The sequence below is a fragment of the Heptranchias perlo genome, chromosome 19 (assembly GCF_035084215.1).
Source record: "Heptranchias perlo isolate sHepPer1 chromosome 19, sHepPer1.hap1, whole genome shotgun sequence".
Classification (NCBI taxonomy): Eukaryota; Metazoa; Chordata; class Chondrichthyes; order Hexanchiformes; family Hexanchidae; genus Heptranchias; species Heptranchias perlo.
This window is the reverse complement of record NC_090343.1, coordinates 1256741-1278085: the sequence shown is the minus strand read 5'-3', so window position 1 is coordinate 1278085 and position 21345 is coordinate 1256741. Positions and strand designations below refer to the sequence as shown.

The window sequence follows — 21345 nt, the reverse complement described above, 5'->3', positions numbered from 1 at the left end:
GCCCCAGCCATGCTTTTCAATGGGCAAGGCTGAATGAGAGGGAGGGAAAGGGCCTGGTAATCATTTTACTATTCCGGGATTCAAAGCCGACACCTCGAGACGGGACAGCGCATTCTCCAGTGACTTGGACCCTGCCTGTTGTGGGACAGTGCAGACAGCACTGGGCTCAGCTATAGTGTCACCTCTCGAGGGGCTGGAATACAAGGGGTGGGAGTGATGCTACACTTGTACAGAGCTCTGGTCAGGCCCCATCTGGAGATACTGTGTTCAGTTCTGGGCACCGCACCTCAGGAAGGATATATTGACCTCAAAGTGGGTGCAACACAGATTCACCAGAATGATACTGGGGCTAAAAGGGTTAAATTATGAGGACAGGTTGCACAGACTAGGCTTGTATTCCCTCGAGTATCGAAGATCAAGGGGTGATCTAATTGAGGTGTTTAAGATGATTAAAGGATTTGATAGGGTCGATAGAGAGAAACTTTTTCCTCTGGTGGGGGGAGTCCAGAACAAGGGGGCAGAACCTTAAAATTAGAGCTCGGCCGTTCAGGGGTGATGTCAGGAAGCATTTCACACAAAGGGGAGTGGAAATCTGGAACTCTCTCCCCCAAAAAGCTGTTGAGGCTGGGGGTCAACTGAAAATTTCAAAACTGAGATCGGTGGATTTTTGTTGGGTGAGGAGATTAAGGGTCACAGAACCAAGGCGGGTAAATGGAGTTAAGATACTGATCAGCCATGATCTAACTGAATGGCCTCCTCCTGTTCCCATGGTTCAATTTCCCATCACAGGTGGGAGAGGTGCTGGAGTAACTGCAGTCCACTGTGAGTCAGCTCCTTTAAGAGCGGAGGGCAATATTAAGAAAAAGTAAAACATTAAAGAAAACCACAGCTGGAGCAGCGCCCCATTGTTGGGGGGTGGGGGAGAGGAGGGTCACGACCCCATCACCTCGCAGCATCTCGAGCACATTTTCTCCAGGCCCAGACAGGCTCATCTTTACCCAATAGGAACATTACATTTCCACATACTGAACATAAAATCACAAATGCTGCTGATGTAAAGTGACTACAAGCACAGGGTGTATGTGTGTCAGTAGTAAGAATCATAGAAAGGTTACAGCACAGAAGGAGGCCATTCGGCCCATTGAGTCCATGCCAGCTCTATGCAAGAGCAATCCAGCTAGTCTCCTCCCCACTCTTTCCCCGTAGCCCTGCAAAATTTTTCCCTTCAAGTACTTATCCAGTTCCTTTTTGAAGACCATGATTGAATCTGCCTCCACCACCCCCTCGGGCAGTGCATTCCAGATCCTAAACACTCGCTGTGTAAAAAAAGGTTTTTCCTCATGTCACCTTTGGTTCTTTTGCCAATCCCTTAAATCGATGTCCTCTGGTTCTTGACCCTTCCGCCAATGGGAACAGTTTCTCTCTATCTACTCTGTCTAGACCCATCATGATTTTGAATACCTCGATCAAATCTCCTCACAACCGTCTCTGTTCCAAGGAGAACAATCCCAGCTCCTCCAGTCTGAGAGTAGTGGAGGGAAAGGGGAGATGGGTAACAATTCACTCACTGTGCTCTAACCGGACTCATGGCCAGGGGGAGAGTGTGACATGGGAAGCTGCTGCTGCTTCACTGCTTGATCTTGGTGCCAGCTTATTGATCGAAAGCTGGAGGCTGCTTCAAATACCAACCCCAGAGCGGCACGCTCCTCCTTGAAGCACAGTGAAACGAACAGATTATATCGTCACTGCTATAACCAGAGAGGGGCAGTGCTGCTCAGTTACCATGGCACCAAGCTGAACGGATTCGAACAAGATCACTGCTTTCAGCGGCAGCAGATGAGACAAGAGACACTCCTTTAGGAGTTTTGGCTTTAGGTTCAGGGGGTGTGAAGGCAGTGTCCGCAGGTCAGACTGAGACGTGTAGCCCAGATTGTCCAGTGCACTCTAATTCCCCCACCAGTCATATGGGGACAACCATCGTTTGGGGGGGGGGAGGAGCGGGGGTGGTTTGGGTTTTAATAATACCCAAGCTGGCAGGATATTCACCCCTTGGTGGGGGGGGGGGGGGAATGTCAGTCGATCCTAATCCAGTCGTAAATCAATGTCTACACGCCTGCTCTCAGAAGGGATCGCTGGACACAGATCAACCTGGCTAACCTTTCACCCCCCGCTACCCCCTGGGTGCTGAAGTCAATCATGGCGACCCTATCACCATCCCAGCTGTGATCAGCCATCTCAAAACAGACCTGGATCAATCCTGGCATCTTCCTGCTCCATTGGGCTCACTCCCTCGGTCAGTTCTGCTGTAACCAATCGATCCAATTGGGCATGGACTTGTTTCCTGAGGCACTGCCCCATCTACCGAGTTGGAATTTCACTACAACAGATTGCAATGGCTGGGGGTGAGAATGAACCAATTTTGACCTATTTCAGTCTCCTACCCCCAGATATCTGACTTGATCATGCTGGTTAAGTATCTTCAGATCAAGAAACACAAAACTATAACGACACACGGGGAGGGGAGAAGAAACGGGTCTTACCACCAGCGGAACCTGCAGCAGGGATGAGAGCTCATCTTGGTCTTCGATGGACGTCTTCGGATGGACCAGGCCTCCCTGGTTACTGAAAGCACAGTAGCTGCCCACCAGGACCTGCTCAGCAACAGTCTGACGGAAAACTTCCACCTTCAGCACATCAGCCAAGATTTCCTCTGTCTCCTGCACAAGGAGGAAGGGAAGAAATGTGTTTAGTCCAAGAACCCACGTACAAAATAAGGAAAGTGAAGAGGCAATTTGGGTTTAACTACTCTACATAAAGGCTGTGACTATAGAGACAGAAGCTGCAAGTGAAGAGTTCAAGTGTTATCCCTTCAACTTCAGTCTCGCGCCCCTCCCCAAACCCCTTCAGTCTCTTCCCCCACCTCCCCAAACTCCTTCAGTCTCTTCCCCCACCTCCCCAAACCCCTTCAGTCTCTTCCCCCACCTCCCCAAACCCCTTCAGTCTCTTCCCCATCTCCCCAAACCCCTTCAGTCTCTTCCCCCACCTCCCCAAACCCCTTCAGTCTCTTCCCCCACCTCCCCAAACTCCTTCAGTCTCTTCCCCCACCTCCCCAAACCCCTTCAGTCTTTCCCCACTATCACCAAGGAAAGCGTACTGAGACCCAGAGGGAAGGAGATTCCACTGAGGTAGGAAACGGGATTATAGGAAACAGACATGGGGTGTACTTAGAACAAGTTCTTCTGTACGTTTTTCTCAGCTGTGGCTCAGCGGGTAGCACTCTTGTCTGAGTCAGAAGGTCGTGGGTTCAAATCCAACTTAAGACTTGAGCACATAATCTAGGCCAACGCTCCAGTACAGTACCGAGGGAGCGCTGCACCGTCGCAGGGCCAGTACCGAGGGAGCGCTGCACCGTCGCAGGGCCAGTACCGAGGGAGCGCTGCACCGTCGCAGGGCCAGTACCGAGGGAGCGCTGCACCGTCGCAGGGCCAGTACCGAGGGAGCGCTGCACCGTCGCAGGGCCAGTACCGAGGGAGCGCTGCACCGTCGCAGGGCCAGTACCGAGGGAGCGCTGCACCGTCGCAGGGCCAGTACCGAGGGAGCGCTGCACCGTCGCAGGGCCAGTACCGAGGGAGCGCTGCACCGTCGCAGGGCCAGTACCGAGGGAGCGCTGCACCGTCGCAGGGCCAGTACCGAGGGAGCGCTGCACCGTCGCAGGGCCAGTACCGAGGGAGCGCTGCACCGTCGCAGGGCCAGTACCGAGGGAGCGCTGCACCGTCGCAGGGCCAGTACCGAGGGAGCGCTGCACCGTCGCAGGGCCAGTACCGAGGGAGCGCTGCACCAGAGGTGCCATCTATCAGATGATACTTAAACTGAGGCCTCGTGTGCCCTTTCAGGGTGCAAAAGATCCCATGGCACTATTTCGAAGAGGAGCAGGGGAGTTCTCCCCAGTGTCCTGGCCAATATTCATCCCTCAACCAACATCACTGGTGCACAATCCCCCCCACCTTGAGGACGGTGACAAAAAGGGCAAGATGGGTGAGCACAACAGAATCCTTCACACTGCTCTGTGCTACATCACCATGGTACAGGATCAATCTTCCTTTAATTCTCTTCTACCTGTGAGGATTACACCATGTATTTGTTTATAATTCAGCTGAAAAATGGAGGCCATTTAAAACCACTATAACCACCTCAGTATGCAGCCTGCTGGAGACAGTTTGTTAAATACAATCCCCATTACAACACATCCTGTGAAACGTCTGCCGGTTAACTTACTTACAAAAAAAATACCATCTGTACCCTCTGCACCGTTTGAGAATGTTCCCATTTCGGGAGCCTATTGGTGAGCTTGTGGTTGCCATGCTTGATATTAAATAGATTGGTGCACGAGCTGCTCTGGTGGGACCCACTCTCCCGGCAAACCTCAGTGAGAAGCTTTTGGAAGGTCGCTGGTTTCACAGTTCAGTAAGGTTTGAATTTGTTATTGGCCTTCCTGTCAAAAGGTGACGAGACAGATAAGACAGACATCGTGCGGGACAAAGTGCCACCTTGCCCACACAGCCCAGGAAGGTGCCAGTGGAAATAACCGGGCAGTGCAGACCGGGCAGTTTACTGCCACAGAGGCAGTGCTGAGATTCAGCCTCACCATCCGGCAGCAATCTCACCTGTGATTGCAACTCATGTCTGGACAGCAGGGTTGGGCTCGAATTCCCTCTGTGGTGGAATAGCTGACGTTCAATATCAAGGCTAACATGACAAGTGGCAAATGGACCAGGTATTGCTGGGAGGGAGGGAACTTGTCAATGTCCATCCCACAGTGTCTGACAGGAGGCAGCAAAACAGAAACAGCTACCTCACAGTAACTGACACTAATATCCAACAGACAGACTTCTCTAACTCTTTGTAAAGGGATAAACTCTATTCAGAGCCTTTAGATTCACAGATTCATTGCCTGTGAACACTTCCTTCAACACAAACTCAGAAATGTTAACATATAGTGAACAGAGTTATAAATTATTTCAAAGCAGCGTAATCCTGTGAAGGTGCAAGTACGGTATGGTCTTATCAGATATATCATTGCCACAAAGACAGCACCGATAAAGCCAGGTTATTACAGTGAGCTTCAAGCTTTTCACAACCTGTCTGTGGGATTTTACTTGAGTCAGTGCAAATAGCATAGCTTCAAAAATACAAAGCGTTTTTAGCAGAAGTCATTTCAAAGTGGCCCTTGACAAAATGTTAGTGGGAGGGGAAAATGTTAGCGGTGCACGGTTGTGGTGGGTCCCTAAGGCTGGGATTTAAGTGTAGTGTTGAGTCAGTGCCAATCTCGAGCGCTCTGTCCAGGGGCCCAGTAACAAGCAGTGAACTTATGGAAGAGCTACTCTCAGGAGGGCTCCGTCACAGGGCGGTGAGGCAGAGGCTCGACAATTCCACATACGATAAGCTCACGATCGATGCTGGTACCGGGGGAAGCTGCTGGGTGGTCCTTGCTCTTTGCATCCTGGAGTGAGACTGCCTCCTGAAAGCATTCCTTTGGTTTGTCTTTGTAGAAAGCAACATGAGGGGGCAAAGCACAGAATTCCAGTTCTGGCAATCTTCACAAGCTGGGCAGACTGTGAATGGGGCAACCGGGGTTGGAGGGGGCAACGGGGAGCAGCACCGCCGCAACTTGTCTAAAAACCCAAAAATACGAAACGCACCAGTGAGTCCGTGTTAGCTCCACTCGGTTGGCATTGCTCCCACCTTTGGGTCAGGCGATTGTGGGTTCAAGTCCCACAGATAGTGCACTGTGTAAGTTAGGCCAACCAATGCTGCACTGCCAGAAATGCTGAACCTCTGATGACGTTAAACAGAGGCCTCAAGAATAGGGAGATCCCCAGGGTCCAAGTCACCAGAGAGAGAGATAAACTCACCATCCATCTCACTGGTGCTTGTAGAGCAGCTGCAATACTTGCCACGTTAGTCACAGCACTCCAACAGTGAAACAGTATAAAGGTGAGCAAGATCCCCAGCCTGAGGAAAAGGTGGGATTGGGGCGGGAGGAAAGAGAGAACACACCCAGCATTTTAGCTCGTGATTGCTGCCCAGTTAACCCCTGCAGCAAGTACATGCGTGTGGATAGTGGGTGAGGAACGTCTCAGGTCAGCAGCAATATCCTGGCCTCGGTCAGATATCTTGCTGACAACTACTGTCAAGGCTAACACATGAAGAATGGACACCTGGGTGGGCTCCCACACACTGGAACCAATCGACACCTTCATGCGAGTGGGGATTAATGGGGAAATTCCAAGTTTCAACTGAACCCTAAACTGCAAGACTCGTGAGTGGTTCAAATCTTTTGAGATAGTGAGGAAAGAAAAATAAATAAAACCTGCAACCTGTCCTGTGCATGGAGAATTCAACAGGGTGATCGAAACAACGATTTAAGCCGAATGTGACCAACAGCACCAAATGCTTGGTGCGTCTGTTATACAACAGGAACATGCTGTCAAGAGATGTGGGTCAGAGTACAGGAGGTGGAAGGAAGTGAGCAGGTGCAGCTCCTCAAGCTATATCGGAATTAAAACAGTTTGGCAGCAATACGGGGGTGGAGCTGTGACTTATTGTTAAAGTTACCATAAGTCTACATATATTAATGACACATCAGAGCCAGTTCTACAACGTCCAATGGGATGCTTCAGAAGTAGAAATATTAACCCTTTAGTGCACAGAGCGCTGGAGCAGGGTGGGGCAAGGCAAGAGGGGATTCGTACACGAGGTGGAGGGTTTTTACTTTGATGCACTGGGGTACAAGGAGCCAGGTGCAGTCAGGAAGGGCAGGGACGCTGGACAAGTGGGGCTCAGTATAGAAGAGGAAGCAGGCGGCAGAGGTTTTACTGAGTTGGACATTGTCGCTGGGTCAAAATCCTGGAACTCCCTTCCTAACAGCACTGTGGGAGAACCTTCACCACACGGACTGCAGCGGTTCAAGAAGGCGGCTCACCACCACCTTCTCAAGGGCAATTAGGGATGGGCAATAAATGCCGGCTCGCCAGCGACGCCCACATCCCATAACAAAAATTTAAAAAATTAGAGAATTTGAGCAGTGAGATAACAAAGTGTGGATAAGGGTTTCAGTTGTGATGAGGCGGGGTGGGGGGAGGAGAGAGGAGAGGGGACAGCAGGTGATACAGTACTGGAGGTGAGTAACTATGTATAGATAGGAGATTGGGTTTGAACCAAGGACAGAGTCCGTGGTAACAGTAGTAGAGTGTCCGATAAAATGGCGTCAGTTTTGCGATGGGGGGGCGCGGGCTGCGTGAAATGTTCGCCCCTATTTCCCCAGTGATCAATTACACACCCGTTCCATTATATGGAGCTTTAAAAAAAAGCTCTTCGAAGAATTAACAGCAGCTCTGAATATATTTGGAAAATGTTCCCTGTACAAGATCCTGGCTCTGCGAGTTGTGGGCATCACCTCAGCTGGTGCCTGCTGTCATTTCTGTGCACTGATTCCTGTAAGTTCTAAGTCCAACATATATAGGGGCCAATTTCCCCCACCCACTGTGGGTGGTGCCTGCCCACATTGATCTGGGGTGGATTTTGCCCCAGTGATCTATCCACACAGCCTGATTATACCCCTAGATCCAGGTCCATCTCAGCAGAACTCTGTCCATTTGAATGGGGCACAACTGCAGACCCAGCAGCTGAACATCGAGTCTGCCTTGCCTGCTCCTCCTGGCTATGATCAGACGATGGTCCTGGTGGAGACCCCAACAGCTAATCGGATGTCCCTGGGCCACGATGCAAGGAGATTGAGGCAGGAGACACCTCACTGGTACTCAGCACCTGCTCCACACCTCGGGGGAAGCCCTGCAAACCCCAGGGACAATGTAGAGGGGATGGAGACTCGGAATTCCAGGTATTCACCCCCATCCCTTTTTCCTTACTTTTTCCTCCTAGGGAAGAGACTCCCCCAGAACAAAGTCCAGGAAAAGTATATATTTTACAACCCACACCAAGACCCCTCTATGGGCTGGCTGCCAGTGGGAGGATACGCCAAGATACATCAGGTGAACTATTGCCCTTCAATAATAACCTTGAATTTACAATAATTCCCAAGCACCCTGATCATTCTGTAACTTCAGTCTAATGCACTGTGCCAGTTCTAGTCTTTAACTGGTCGATATTTGTACCAGACCGCTCGCAATAATTGTTTCATACAGTTTCAGGACCCACAGCGGAGCTTCCCAGTTAACATTTGCCACAAGTAATGCCAGTAAGTTTTCAGATGGCCCAAGTACTGGGATCTTAACTTACTACTTCCAGTAAAATTGAGGATGGTTCTCAGGGGAGAAAACAAAGAGGGGAAGCAGAGAAAAAAGGTCACCGTTTCCATAATGTTTAAAATTAGGTACAGCAATTTGAAGAGATTTGAAATTAACTTTTACACCATCACTGAGCCCATTTCTAATATAAAATCAGTGGAGTATTATAATAAACCTCTCCGCCTGCCTCTCCTCCTTTAAGTCGTTCCTTAAACTCTGCCTCTTTGACCAAGCTTTTGATCACTAGCCTAATATCTCCTTATGTGGCTCGGTGTCAAATTTTGTTTGATAATCGCTCCCGTGAAGCACCTTGGGACATTTTACCAGGTTAAAGGCACTATATAAATGCAAGTTGTTGTTGTAAAATAACATGGGGACTGACTGCATCAAGCCTGCTCACCCCGATCCCATTATCCTCCGCCCTTTGACACCCCCCCACTCTGGTCTCATTAATCCCCCCGCCCCGGTCCCATCAACCGCCTCCCTTCTCGATTCCATAAACACCCCCTGCATCCTGATCCCATCAACGCCCTCCTCCCTCCCCCGGTTCTGATCCTATCAACGCCCTCCTCCCTCCCCCGGTCCTGATCCCGTCAACCGCCTCCCTTCTCGATTCCATAAACACCCCCCGGTCCTGATCCCGTCAACGCCCTCCTCCCTCCCCCGGTCCTGATCCTATCAACTCCCTCCCCCCGGTTCTGATCCCATCAACGCCCTCCTCCCTCCCCCGGTCCTGATCCCGTCAACGCCCTCCTCCCTCCCCCGGTCCTGATCCTATCAACTCCCTCCCCCCGGTTCTGATCCCATCAACGCCCTCCTCCCTCCGCCCGGTCCTGATCCCATCAACCGCCTCCCTTCTCGATTCCATAAACACCCCCTGGTCCTGATCCCATCAACGCCCTCCTCCCTCCCCCGGTCCTGATCCCGTCAACGCCCTCCTCCCCCCAGTCCGGATCCTATCAACGCCCTCCTCCCTCCCCCGGTCCTGATCCCGTCAACGCCCTCCTCCCTCCCCCGGTCCTGATCCCGTCAACGCCCTCCTCCCTCCCCCGGTCCTGATCCCATCAACGCCCTCATCCCTCCCCCCGGTCCGGATCCTATCAACGCCCTCCCCCCGGTCCGGATCCCATCAACCCCCTCTTTTCCTGGTCCCATTAACCCCCTCCCCCCAATCCTATCAACCTCCCCGCACCCTGTCCTGATCCCATTAACCTCCCCACCTTTTAATCTCACTTCATCTGAACACTACACTTGGTCTCAACTCTCCCCTGTGCAACATCAAGGAAGAACGACTCGTAAATAAAACTGCAAATTAAAAAAGAGCACACACAAAGAGGCATTTAAAAGCTTACACAAAAATAGAATGTAAACATGTCCATCAACATCAGAGGGAAAGACAGACAGGTCTCGGGTGAAAGGAGTCATCAGATCAGATGCTGACCTGATGTTAATTCTGACACATCTACTGTACATTTGCAGCTTTGCCTCAGAATTCCAGCACTTGAGATTTTCTCCATGACTCCCTTCCACTCCATCTCCCCATCATTTAAACACTTTATCGATACTCTGACTATATGCAGACACTGGGTTATGACTGCAGTTACTGGAGTTTTACTAGTATAGAGGTGATCCAGCACTCAAATCTGGCAGCATGTCTATGAACAGTATTGTCTTGAACTTTTTTTTGCTGATACTGGTTTCAAATCCAACACTGGCCCTAGAATGGATTCCAGCATTTGGATGAGCACTTGAAATGCCATAGCATACAAGGCTACGGACCAAATGCTGGAATATGGGATTAGAGTAGACAGGGCTGATGGCCGGCGCGGACACGATGGGCCGAAGGGCCTCTATCCGTGCTGTATAACTCTATGACTCTATAAACTGACTCGAGTCCAAGCAGAGTTCCAACGTACAATTCCCATATATCGAGGTGTTGTGCTAAACAAAGCACAACAATCATTCTCACCTCGGATGCAATGCTGTGGACATTAGTTTAAAAACATCCACGTCTACAAAACCCTGTTTTCATACTTCCATGTAATGCAGGTTCAGTTATCACACAGAGGGCGGTAATGTGTGGACAGACTCCCTGGGGAGCCAGAGGGGGATAGTGTCGCCAGATTCAAAGGGAACCGAAAGGGGTTTTTGACAAACGATGTGATTGAGCTAGTATTTGTATGGGATTTCTAAAATCTTTTAGGCCAGCCAGAGGGACTGCAAAGTCGTCTTCTGGTCCAATGCACACCATGTTCCGCTATAGGAACCTGAGACAGGTCTGCACAGACCGTTCTGCAGGCTAGTTACTTAAGAACACAGATGTGCAAAGAAGTGGAAGAGATCTCTGTAAACTATCTGGCCGGTCCCAAAGTTTAAAAACCCCTCGCAGCCTTCAATCGTGCCAGAAATCTGAAGGACCCTTGAGAATATACGTAAGAACATAAGAAATAGGAGCAGGAGTAGGCCATTCGGCCCCTCGAGCGTGCTCCACCATTCAATCAGATCATGGCTGATCTTCGACCTCAACTCCACTTTCCAGCCCAATCCCCATATCCCTCGATTTCCCTAGAGTCCAAAAATCTATCGATCTTAGCCTTGAATATACTCAATGACTGACCATCCACAGCCCTCTGGGGTAGAGAATTCCAAAGATTCACAACTGAGTGAAGAAATTCCTCATCTTAGTCTTAAATGGCCGACCCCTTATCCTGAGGCTATGCCCCTAGTTCTAGACTCTCCAGCCAGGGGAAACAGCCTCTCAGCATTTGCCAACTCATCCTCCAATCTTTTCTATTCATTCAATATGCAAATTAGCCATATCGATGCTATTCATCTCTTCTGGGATCCTTGGTTACAACTTGTAGTTATGTCAAACAATTTCTATGGGTTCAGTTTATCTGCACGCCGTGGATGCATGAAACCTTCAGTAAAGTTTCCCCAAAGCTTCCTTTTCTGCAGAGTAAGCAGGCCCCGTTTCCTTGGTCTCTGCTTGTAGCTGAGGTGCCCAAGTCCCAGCATCATTTTAGTTGCTTTTCTTTGTACCCTCTCCAAAGTCAGGACCAGAATAGTACACAGGACTCGAGGTGCTCTGTATAAGCTCACCATCACCTGAGCTGTCTGTCTGTCCCCGTCTCCCCTCCCCCTGTCTGTACAGCTTTATTTATGTCATCATGAAGCCACAGATCCCTCTCATGTGTTGTGCCTTGTAGTCTTTCATCTTATGTCTCCACTGCTTATTCCCTTCCATCCACTCATTAGGTTACATTTGTCTAAATGAAATACCTACAATTTGCCAGTCTCCCACCCCCGTCTAACTCGCTCGCTCTGTTTGGCCCACCAGTTTGGTTACTTCCCACCTCCTCAGTTTCACCAAACAGACAACTTCATTTCTACACTCCCAGTTTCACACACCATAAACAATGGGCCTAGCTCCCAGTAACCACCACCTTCAGCTCCAATGCACAGTGCTGTCTGTGTACAAGCAGCCATTGCTTCTTCTAACTGAACGAGTCCTGATCCATTTCTGCTGCTGGTGTTGTGGACCAAACTCCTGTACAATGTCATAACCGGCTTCACTGAAACCTAATGATACAAAGTCTACGTTCTCCTTATCCACTAGATCAGTTGTTTGTTCAAACAGTTCAGTAGATTTATCAGACATGACCTCCCTCCCATGAAATCATGCTTATTCCTTCTTGCTACTGTTTCTCTAGGTGCCTCATTATTCCCCCTTCAGGATGCTGTATAATGTTTTATCTGCTACAAGATGTCAGTCCCTATTGAATTAGCCCACTTATGTCCTGAAATGAGTAGCTAACTATCCATCTGTAAAGACACCTGATCAAGTAGTTGACAACTAATAAAAATGTACCAGGATGTTTGAGGGGGAAATAGAAGAGAATTTAAAATATTGCTCCCACACCACACCAGCTTTGGTCTCATGCTGGCTTTTTGTTGTTTTCAGGATGTGGGTGAAGCTGGCATGGACTGACTGCCCATCCTTAGTTGCCATGGGGTGGGGCGCCTTCTGTGCCAGTCCCTTTCAGAGTGAGACTAAGTCAACTGCATGGTAGGCGATTAGAGTCTCATGTCTAGACCAGACAGGGTAGAGGTGACAAGCTCTCTTACCTGAAGGATATTCATGAACATGTTGGGTTTTTATAAGAAACCAGCAGCTTTCATGGTCATTTGGTTCTGGTGCCGGCCCTAAAAATGAAGTCAATTCACAAGTTGCCGTGGTGGGATTGGAACTCCTGACTTTCTGGGTTGCTAGCCCAGGGCCATAACCACGACACTACTGTACCCGCTCCATACCGCACCCCGCACCCTATCCACTTGATTCCCAACACACTGCTGAATCAGCTGCTGTGGTGGTGTCACTTGTCCTGGACCATTATATCACTGCTCCAAGTGGGCAATTGAAGCCTGTGGTCAGATCTCTCCTCCATCAACCTCCCACTCACAGGCACCTCAACCCCAGATATTAGACTGGAAGAAACCTGGTCAACAGAAGGAATTGCGTTCAAACACATGTCCACAGATTGCGTTCAAACACATGTCCACAGATTGCGTTCAAACACATGTCCACAGATTGCGTTCAAACACATGTCCACAGATTGCGTTCAAACACATGTCCACAGATTGCGTTCAAACACATGTCCACAGATTGCGTTCAAACACATGTCCACAGATTGCGTTCAAACACATGTCCACAGATTGCGTTCAAACACATGTCCACAGATTGCGTTCAAACACATGTCCACAGATTGCGTTCAAACACATGTCCACAGATTGCGTTCAAACACATGTCCACAGATTGCGTTCAAACACATGTCCACAGATTGCGTTCAAACACATGTCCACAGATTGCGTTCAAACACATGTCCACAGATTGCGTTCAAACACATGTCCACAGATTGCGTTCAAACACATGTCCACAGATTGCGTTCAAACACATGTCCACAGATTGCGTTCAAACACATGTCCACAGATTGCGTTCAAACACATGTCCACAGATTGCGTTCAAACACATGTCCACAGATTGCGTTCAAACACATGTCCACAGATTGCGTTCAAACACATGTCCACAGATTGCGTTCAAACACATGTCCACAGATTGCGTTCAAACACATGTCCACAGATTGCGTTCAAACACATGTCCACAGATTGCGTTCAAACACATGTCCACAGATTGCGTTCAAACACATGTCCACAGATTGCGTTCAAACACATGTCCACAGATTGTGTTCAAACATATATCCATAGCAGCATCTAGCACTGCACTAATGGGTAGAGAAATAAAGGGGGGGGGGTTTCCATCACCTGCTCTATGTCAGGAGGTATTATAATCATAACCGGGGACCCGCTTACCGACAGTCTGGTTTCAATGTGTGGCATTCCAGAATTTTACATATTTTGAGGGAGGAGAAAGAGAAACAGGTTTTATTTGTATTTCCTGTAAAAGTGGAAACGCAGTGGCCTTGGCAGGAACTGCTATTTTCACTGGTTTAAGCGGGACATTGCTTTCCATAATTCTGCCCGTTTTCCCTTGAAAACTCAGGACTTTCTCACGACTCCTGCCGCTTTCTCTGAACTAACAGGCAGTAGAGGAACCTTATGTCGTGTGTCGGCACTTCTCAGGTATAAATTCACTCTGCAGGATAAGCTCAATATCTCCACCCCCACCCCCCCACAACACAAATGAAGAGATTCTACAAAGCAGTCGTCATGGTTACAACAGCCAACACTTGCCATCAAAAATGTGAGAATCTTCACACTCAATCCTTTTACTTGAGGAAATTGCATCAGCATAAGGGACAGGGGTCGCAACTCACATTTAAATCACATTTGGCAAGCAAGGAAACGAGGAAAATAGGCTCCAAGGGGTGTTGGTGAGCGCTCAGCTCATCGAAACAATGGGGGGAGGCTCATTTAAATAACCTAATAGACTATAATACTGAACAGATAGACAGCGATTAAAGCTGAAATGCTCCAATTGTAAGATAACATTCATGAAAGTGCACTTGCACCAGTATCAACAAGTTCCTCTTTGCACCATGTAAGTATGTTCACAAATTCGCTATACGTCTGTAGGGAGACAGTCCCCTTCCCCAGGCTCCATGACAGGTGTATCACTGACAACCTTGCTCTGGGGTAACACATACTCTCCTCTGGAGATCAGTTTCACTATGCGCCCAGTGAGAGCGGTAAACAGACTGCCACTAGAGGAGGTTCTGGATTATAAACAGGGCATAGCCTGACAGGAAATTTGGTTCCCTCCAGTTCAAGCCTTAGAGTGTTAGCTTGGCTCAGTTGGCAGCACTCTCGCCTCAGGGACAGGTTGTGGGTTCCAGGCCCACTCTAGAATTTGAGCCCATAATCTAACTGACTCCAGTGCTGCCATGCTTTGGGTGAAACATTAAACCCACCAATCTGGGCATCTTTCCCTATGCACTTTATAGATCCCCTACTCTAAATACTCCCCATAAAAAAAAACCCAGGAGTAAACCATTCCTACTCGGTCAAGGTCCGGGTGCACCAGGGCTACGTAGTCATTGCAGGCGATAACATTCCCCAGAGCAGACAGACGTTCCTCAACTCTCTGGATGGCCACGGATTCTGGGAGGCAATTGCGGATGTGCTGTAGTTCCTGATCTGTGGTGTTATTTGGGACCATTAATCCATGCCGGTTACCTGGAGAAGACAAGTGCACTGATTAGGCCAAGTCTGAATGATGTACCATACACGCTGAATAGATACAAAACAAGAATGATTTTCCACCATGTGGCCAACAGCACCATGGCCAGGTTTGCCATTATAAATAGGAACAACAGCAGTTTGGTTTCTGGACGGCCAGGAAATAAAACCTTCAATGTAAATTATTAGCTCCATTCTAAAATGGCAACAAACAGTAACTCCATCATAAAATGACTAAAATCTTTAACCAATGGTATTAAGGGATATGGGGCTATGGTGGGTATATGGAGTTAGGTCACGGATCAGTCATGATCTGACTGAATGGCAGAACATGCTCGAGGGGCTGAATGGCCTCCTCCTGTTCCTGTGATTCACACAAACATTTACAGACACTCAGATCTTTGTGGTGCCTCAGGCACCGAAATTAATAATTTACTCACTTCATTTTTCAAACCTGGGCTCAAAACAAGCTCCATGAGGATGAAAGGCTCTTCTCTTCCCCTCCGCAGATTATAAATGAAACTGCGACAGGTCACACCTGCAACACCCAGGATGCAACACTACTTGGACAATCTCACAGACAAGCCAGAAAGATTGGGGGGGCGGGGGAGGAGGGGGCGGGGGAGGAGGGGGCGGGGGAGGAGGGGGCGGGGGAGGAGCGGGGGGGATTGCAGCAATTCCCGAGGGGAGGGGAGCCTTCTCTCTTTCAATGTCTGCAGTCCGTGTTGATGGCGGTCCCATAATGTCCAGGATGTTGACCCACAGGCAATGAAGTGGAGGTGATATTTTCCAATTCAGGAAACGGAGAGATGAAGGTGATACCATGGTCTTGCTGCTCGCTCCTCTCGGTGGTAGAGGTGCTGGAGCTGAAAGGTGCTGTCAAAATGAGCTGTGGTTCACCAGCGAGAGAGCGGGATAAATTGGAGCAGCGAGTGGTATATTTTTAAAAAACACCTGAAGTGATGTCAGCACAAGGGAAGGACGAGCTGGTGAGTTTTTTTGTCCAGATCGAGGACAAGTCTTAAGTTTATTTCAGGTAAGTTAGGTAAGTTTAGTTAGTAATCTAATAAAGCGAGGCACGGCAGGGCCCCTCAGTCCCGTCGAATGCTCATCCTGTGCTATGAGGGAACTCCAGGACGCTTCCCGTGTCCTGGACGACCACATGTGCAGGAAGTGTCGTCAGCTGGAGGAGCTCAAGCTCCGGGTTTCAGGAGTTTGAGCAGGGGCTGGCGTCACTGCAGGCAATCCACGAGGTTGAAAGCCATGTGGATACCACATTTCAGGGGGTGGTCACCCTGCAGCTTAAGAGAATGCAGGCAGAGAGGGACTGGGTGACTGTCCACACAGACAAGGAGGACCAGACAGGCAGTTCAGGAGTGCCTCGAGGGCATCTCACTCTCTAACCGGTAATACCGGTGAGGGCGATGGTTCCCCTGCTGAGTGCAGCCAGAGCCAAGTCCACAGCGCCATGGGTGGCTCAGCTGTACAGGGTGGGGTGGGGGGGGGGGGGGGGGGGGGGAGAAAGGTCAGGAGAGCGATAGTGATAGGGGATTCTATAATTAGGGGAGCAGACAGGTGTTTCTGCAGCCACAGATGTGATTCCAGGATGGTATGTTGCCTCCCTAATGCCAGGGTCAAGGATGTCACTGAGCGGCTGCAGAACATTCTGAAGGGGAGAGTGAACAGCCAGAGGTCGTGGTCCATATCAGTACAACGACATAGGCAGAGGGGGATGGGGTCCTGCACGCAGATTTTAGGGAGCTAGGAAAGAGATTAATAAGCAGGACCTCAAAAGGTAGTAATCTCCAGATTACTCCTGGTGCCATGCGCTAGTGAGTATAGAAATAGGAGGAAAGAGCAGATGAATGCATGGCTGGAGAGATGGTACAGGAGGGAGGGCTTTAGATTCCTGGGACATTGGGACTGGTTCTGGGGGAGGTGGGACCTGCACAAGCCAAATGGGTTGCACCTCAACAGGGCCGGGACCAATGTCCTTGCGGGGAGGTTTGCTAGTGCTTTTGGGGAGGGTTTAAACTACTGAGTGTAGATTCAGAAGGGAGAGGCGCAGAGCTGGAAACAGAAAGCAGAAAATTAGTACGTGAGTTGGGAAGGCAGAGGAAACAAAGGCTAGAGAATAGATAACAAAAGCATTTGGCAGTGCTTGATGGTATATATTTCAATGCAAGGGGTATAGTGAATAAGCTGAGGGCACAGATAGACCCGTGGCAGCATATGTTAGCTATTACAGAAACATGGCTTAAAGAGGGGCAGGAATGGCAGCTCAACGTTCCTGGTTACAGGGTTTTCAGACGAGATAGAGAAGGTGGGGGGGGGGGTGGCAATTTTGATTAAAGAAACAATTACGGCTGTGAGGAGGGATGATATGCAAGAAGGATCATCAAATGAGGCCTTATGGGTTGAGCAAAGGAACAAAAAAGGGGCAGTCACACTGCTGGGAGTGACAATAGACCCCCAAACAGGGAGATAGAAGAACAAATGTGTAGGCAAATTTCTGAGAACAGTATGGGATTTCAACTACCCTAATATTAACTGGGACACAAACAGTGTGAAGGGTATCGAAGACTAAAAAATTCTTGAATTGCATTCTGGAGAACTTTTTTTTTAGCCAGTATGTAGCAAGCCCAACAAGAGGGGGGCAGTTCTGGATTCAGTTTTAGGGAATGAAGCTGGGCAGGTGGAAGGAGTATCAGTGGGAGAACATTTTGGTGGTAGTGATCATAATTCAGTTAGATTTAGCATAGTTATGGAAAAGGACAAAGATAGAACAGGAGTTAAAGTTCTCAATTGGGGAAAGGCCAATTTTACTAAGCTGAGAAGTGATTTAGCAAAAGTGGACTGGAAACAGCTACTTGAAGGTAAATCTGTGTCAGAGCAGTGGGAGACATTCAAGGGGGAGATTCAAGGGGTGCAGAGTAAACATGTTCCCACAAAGAGAAAGGGTGGAACTCCCAAATCTAGAGCCCCCTGGATGTCAAGGAGCATACAGGGTAAGATAAGGCAGAAAAGGGAAGCTTATGTCAGACACCGAGAGCTCAATACTGCAGAAAGCCTGGAGGAGTATAGAAAGTGCAGGGGTGAAATTAAAAAGAAAATTAGGAAAGCAAAGAGAGGGGCATGAAAAAATATTGGCAAGTAGAATCAAGGAAAACCCAAAGATGTTTTATAAATACATTAAGAGCAACAGGATTACTAAAGGAAAGAGTAGGGCCTATTAGAGACCAAAAAGGTAACCTGTGTGTGGAGGTGGATGATGTGGGTTTGGTTCTTAATGAATACTTTGCATCTGTCTTCACAAAAGAGGGGGATGATGCAGAGATTGTAGTTAAGGAGGAGGAGTGTGAAATATTGGATGGGATAAACTTAGTGAGAGGGGAAATATTAAGGGGATTAGCATCTTTGAAAGTGGATAAATCGCCAGGGCCGGATGAAATGTATCCCAGGCTCTTAAAAGGGAGGAAATAGCGGAGGCTCTGACCATCATTTTCCAATCCTCACTGGCTACAGGCGTGGTACCGGAGGATTGGAGGACTGCTAACGTTGTACCATTGTTTAGAAAGGGAGCGAAAGATAGACCGAGTAATTAGAGGCCAGTCAGCCTAACCTCAGTGGTGGGCAAATTACTGGAATCAATTGTGAGGGGCAGTATAAACCGTCATTTAGAAAGGCACAAAGTAATCAAGGACAGTCATCATGGATTTGTTAAGGGGAGGTTGTGTCTGCCTAACTTGACTGAATTTTTTGAGGAGGTAACAGGGAGGGTTGATGAGGGGAGTGCATTTGATGCAGTCTACATGGATTTTAGCAAGGCTTTTGACAAGGTCCCACATGGCAGACTGGCCAAATAAGTACAAGCCCATGGGATCCAAGGGAAAGTGGCAAGTTGGATCCAAAATTGGCTCAGTGGCAGGAAGCATATAAAATTCTGACAAGGCTAGACAGACTGGAAGCAGGGAGGATATTTCCCCCTGGCTGGGCATCTAGAACAAGGGGTCATAGTCTCAGGATACGGGGTAGGACATTTAGGACTGAGATGAGGAGAAATTCCCTCATTAATAGGGTGGTGAACCTGTGGAATTCTCTACCACAGAAGGCTGTGGAGGCCAAATCACTGAATATATTTAAGAAGTAGATAGATTTCTCGACACAAAAGGCATCAAGGGGTTTGGGGAGAGAGCAGGAATATGGTATTGAGATAGAGGATCAGCCATGATCACATTGAATGGCAGAGCGGGCTCGAAGGGCTGAATGGCCTACTACTGCCCTATTTTCTATGATTCTAAGCAAAGGGTAATGGTCGACGGGTGTTTTTGTGACTGGAAAGCTGTTTCCAGTGAGGTGCTGCAGGGCTCAGTACCAGGTCCTTTGCTTTTTGTGATCTATATTAATGATTTGGATTTAAATGTAGGGGGCATGATTAAGAAGTTTGCAGATGATACAAAAATTGTCCGTGCGGTTGATAGTGGGGAGGAAAGCTGTAGACTGCAGGAAGATATCAATGGACTGGTCAGGTGGGCAGAAAAGTGGCAAATGGAATTCAATCCGGAGAAGTGTGAGGTAATGCATTTGGGGAGGGCAAACAAGGCAAGGGAATACACAATAAATGTGAGGATACTGAGAGGTGTAGTGGAAGAGAGGGACCTTGGAGTGCATGTCCACAGATCCCTGAAGGTAGCAGGATAGGTAGATAAGGTGGTTAAAAAGGCATACGGAATACTTTCCTTTATTAGCCGAGGCATAGAATATAAGAGCAGGGATGTTATGCTGGAACTGTATAAAACACTGGTTAGGCCACAGCTTGAGTACTGGGTACAGTTCTGGTCACCACATTTACAGGAAGGATGTAATTGCACTTGAGAGGGTACAGAGGCAATTTACGAGGATTTGGCAGGGCTGGAGAATTTTAGCTATGAGGAAAGATTGGATAGGCTGGGGTTGTTTTCTTTGGAACAGAAGAGGCTGAGAGGCAATTTAATTGAGGTGTGCAAAATCATAAAGGGACTAGAGTGGACAGGAAGGACCTATTTCCCTTAGCAGAGGGGTCAATAACCAGGGGGCATAGATTTAAAGTGATTGGTGGAAGGATTAGAGGGGAGCGGAGGAGAAATTTTTCCACCCAGAGGGTGGTGGGGGTCTGGAACTCACTGCCTGAGAGGGTGGGAGAGGCAGAAACCCTCAACTCATTTAAAAAGTACCTGGATGTGCACCTGAAGTGCCGTAATCTACAGGGCTACGGACCAAGTACTGGAAAGTGGGATTGGGTTGGATAGCTCTTTTTCAGCCGGTACAGACATGGTGGGCCGAATGGCCTCCTTCTGTGTCGTTAAATTTCTATGATTCTGATACACCCGGTGGGCAGTACGTCGCTCGGTTCCAGTTACCTAGCCAATCACATCTTGCAACTGCATCTCTTTCAACCCTGCTTCACCACCTTGGAAATCCTGCCAGGGCCATTCCTTGGCTTCCTCTTCTCTCATCCACATGTGGCCCCTGATGCTGCTACCTGCAGACCTGGAGTCAGCTTCCCCGTATATGCTGACGATACACAGCTCTACCTCTCTAGCAGCTCCCTTGACCCCGCCACTGCCTCTATGCTATCGGACTGCTTATCCAACATCCATGGATGGACCATAATTTCCTCCAGCTAAACATTGGCAGGACCAGTACGGTCATACCACCAATATTTAGCTTTCTAGTCCCTCTTTCAGTGCGCATCAAGGTCAGAGCGTAGATCAGATCAGGAAGCCATAGCAGGCCCTGTTCCCCGAGGGACAATCTTGAACATGCTTTTATTCTGCCAGCCTGCAAACGACCAGATTTATGCATTTCAATCTTGTAACTTGCCATGGTGAGATTTGAACTCAACCTCTAGATTGCTATTCCAGTACCACAACCATTACCATACTTGTATATTGCACTCTTTAATCTTCAATGAGAACACCTTCTTGGCACTGTAGTTTTATATATTAGCCATAACCATATGCCCTATAATTTTCTCCATATATTCCTTAATTTTTTAAATACCGTTTAATCCAATATTTTCAGAAAATAAAACTGCAGAGACCTCCAACACTGGTTACAGATTGTAGAACCAAGAACTGGTGTCCAAGTACAGGAGGACATCCTTTCCAATGAGGATGAACGATCTTGGAATCCACACTGTTGCGTCCTTTGGCACTTCCCATTAACTGGTTGTAAAGAAAGAGCTAAACACAGGTCGAGGGAGTTCCGACTCTCGCTCACAGGTATCTGTGGCACCGCCATGAACATGGCGACAAGAAGTTTGCAGGCAGCCTCGATTCAATCAGCAAGTCACTGGAGATTT

General features: G+C 48.6%; 1 protein-coding gene across 1 annotated transcript in view; it reads right to left on the bottom strand.

Moving 5' to 3' along the window:
- eif6 (eukaryotic translation initiation factor 6) overlaps positions 1-21345 on the bottom strand; it is a 47173-nt gene that overhangs the window by 11482 nt on the left and 14346 nt on the right. The window contains exons 3-4 of the mRNA XM_068000135.1: positions 14824-14999; positions 2541-2717 (exon numbers count right to left, since the gene is read on the bottom strand). Coding sequence (XP_067856236.1) covers positions 2541-2717; positions 14824-14999 — 353 coding nt within the window. The remainder of the gene's footprint in view (positions 1-2540; positions 2718-14823; positions 15000-21345) is intronic.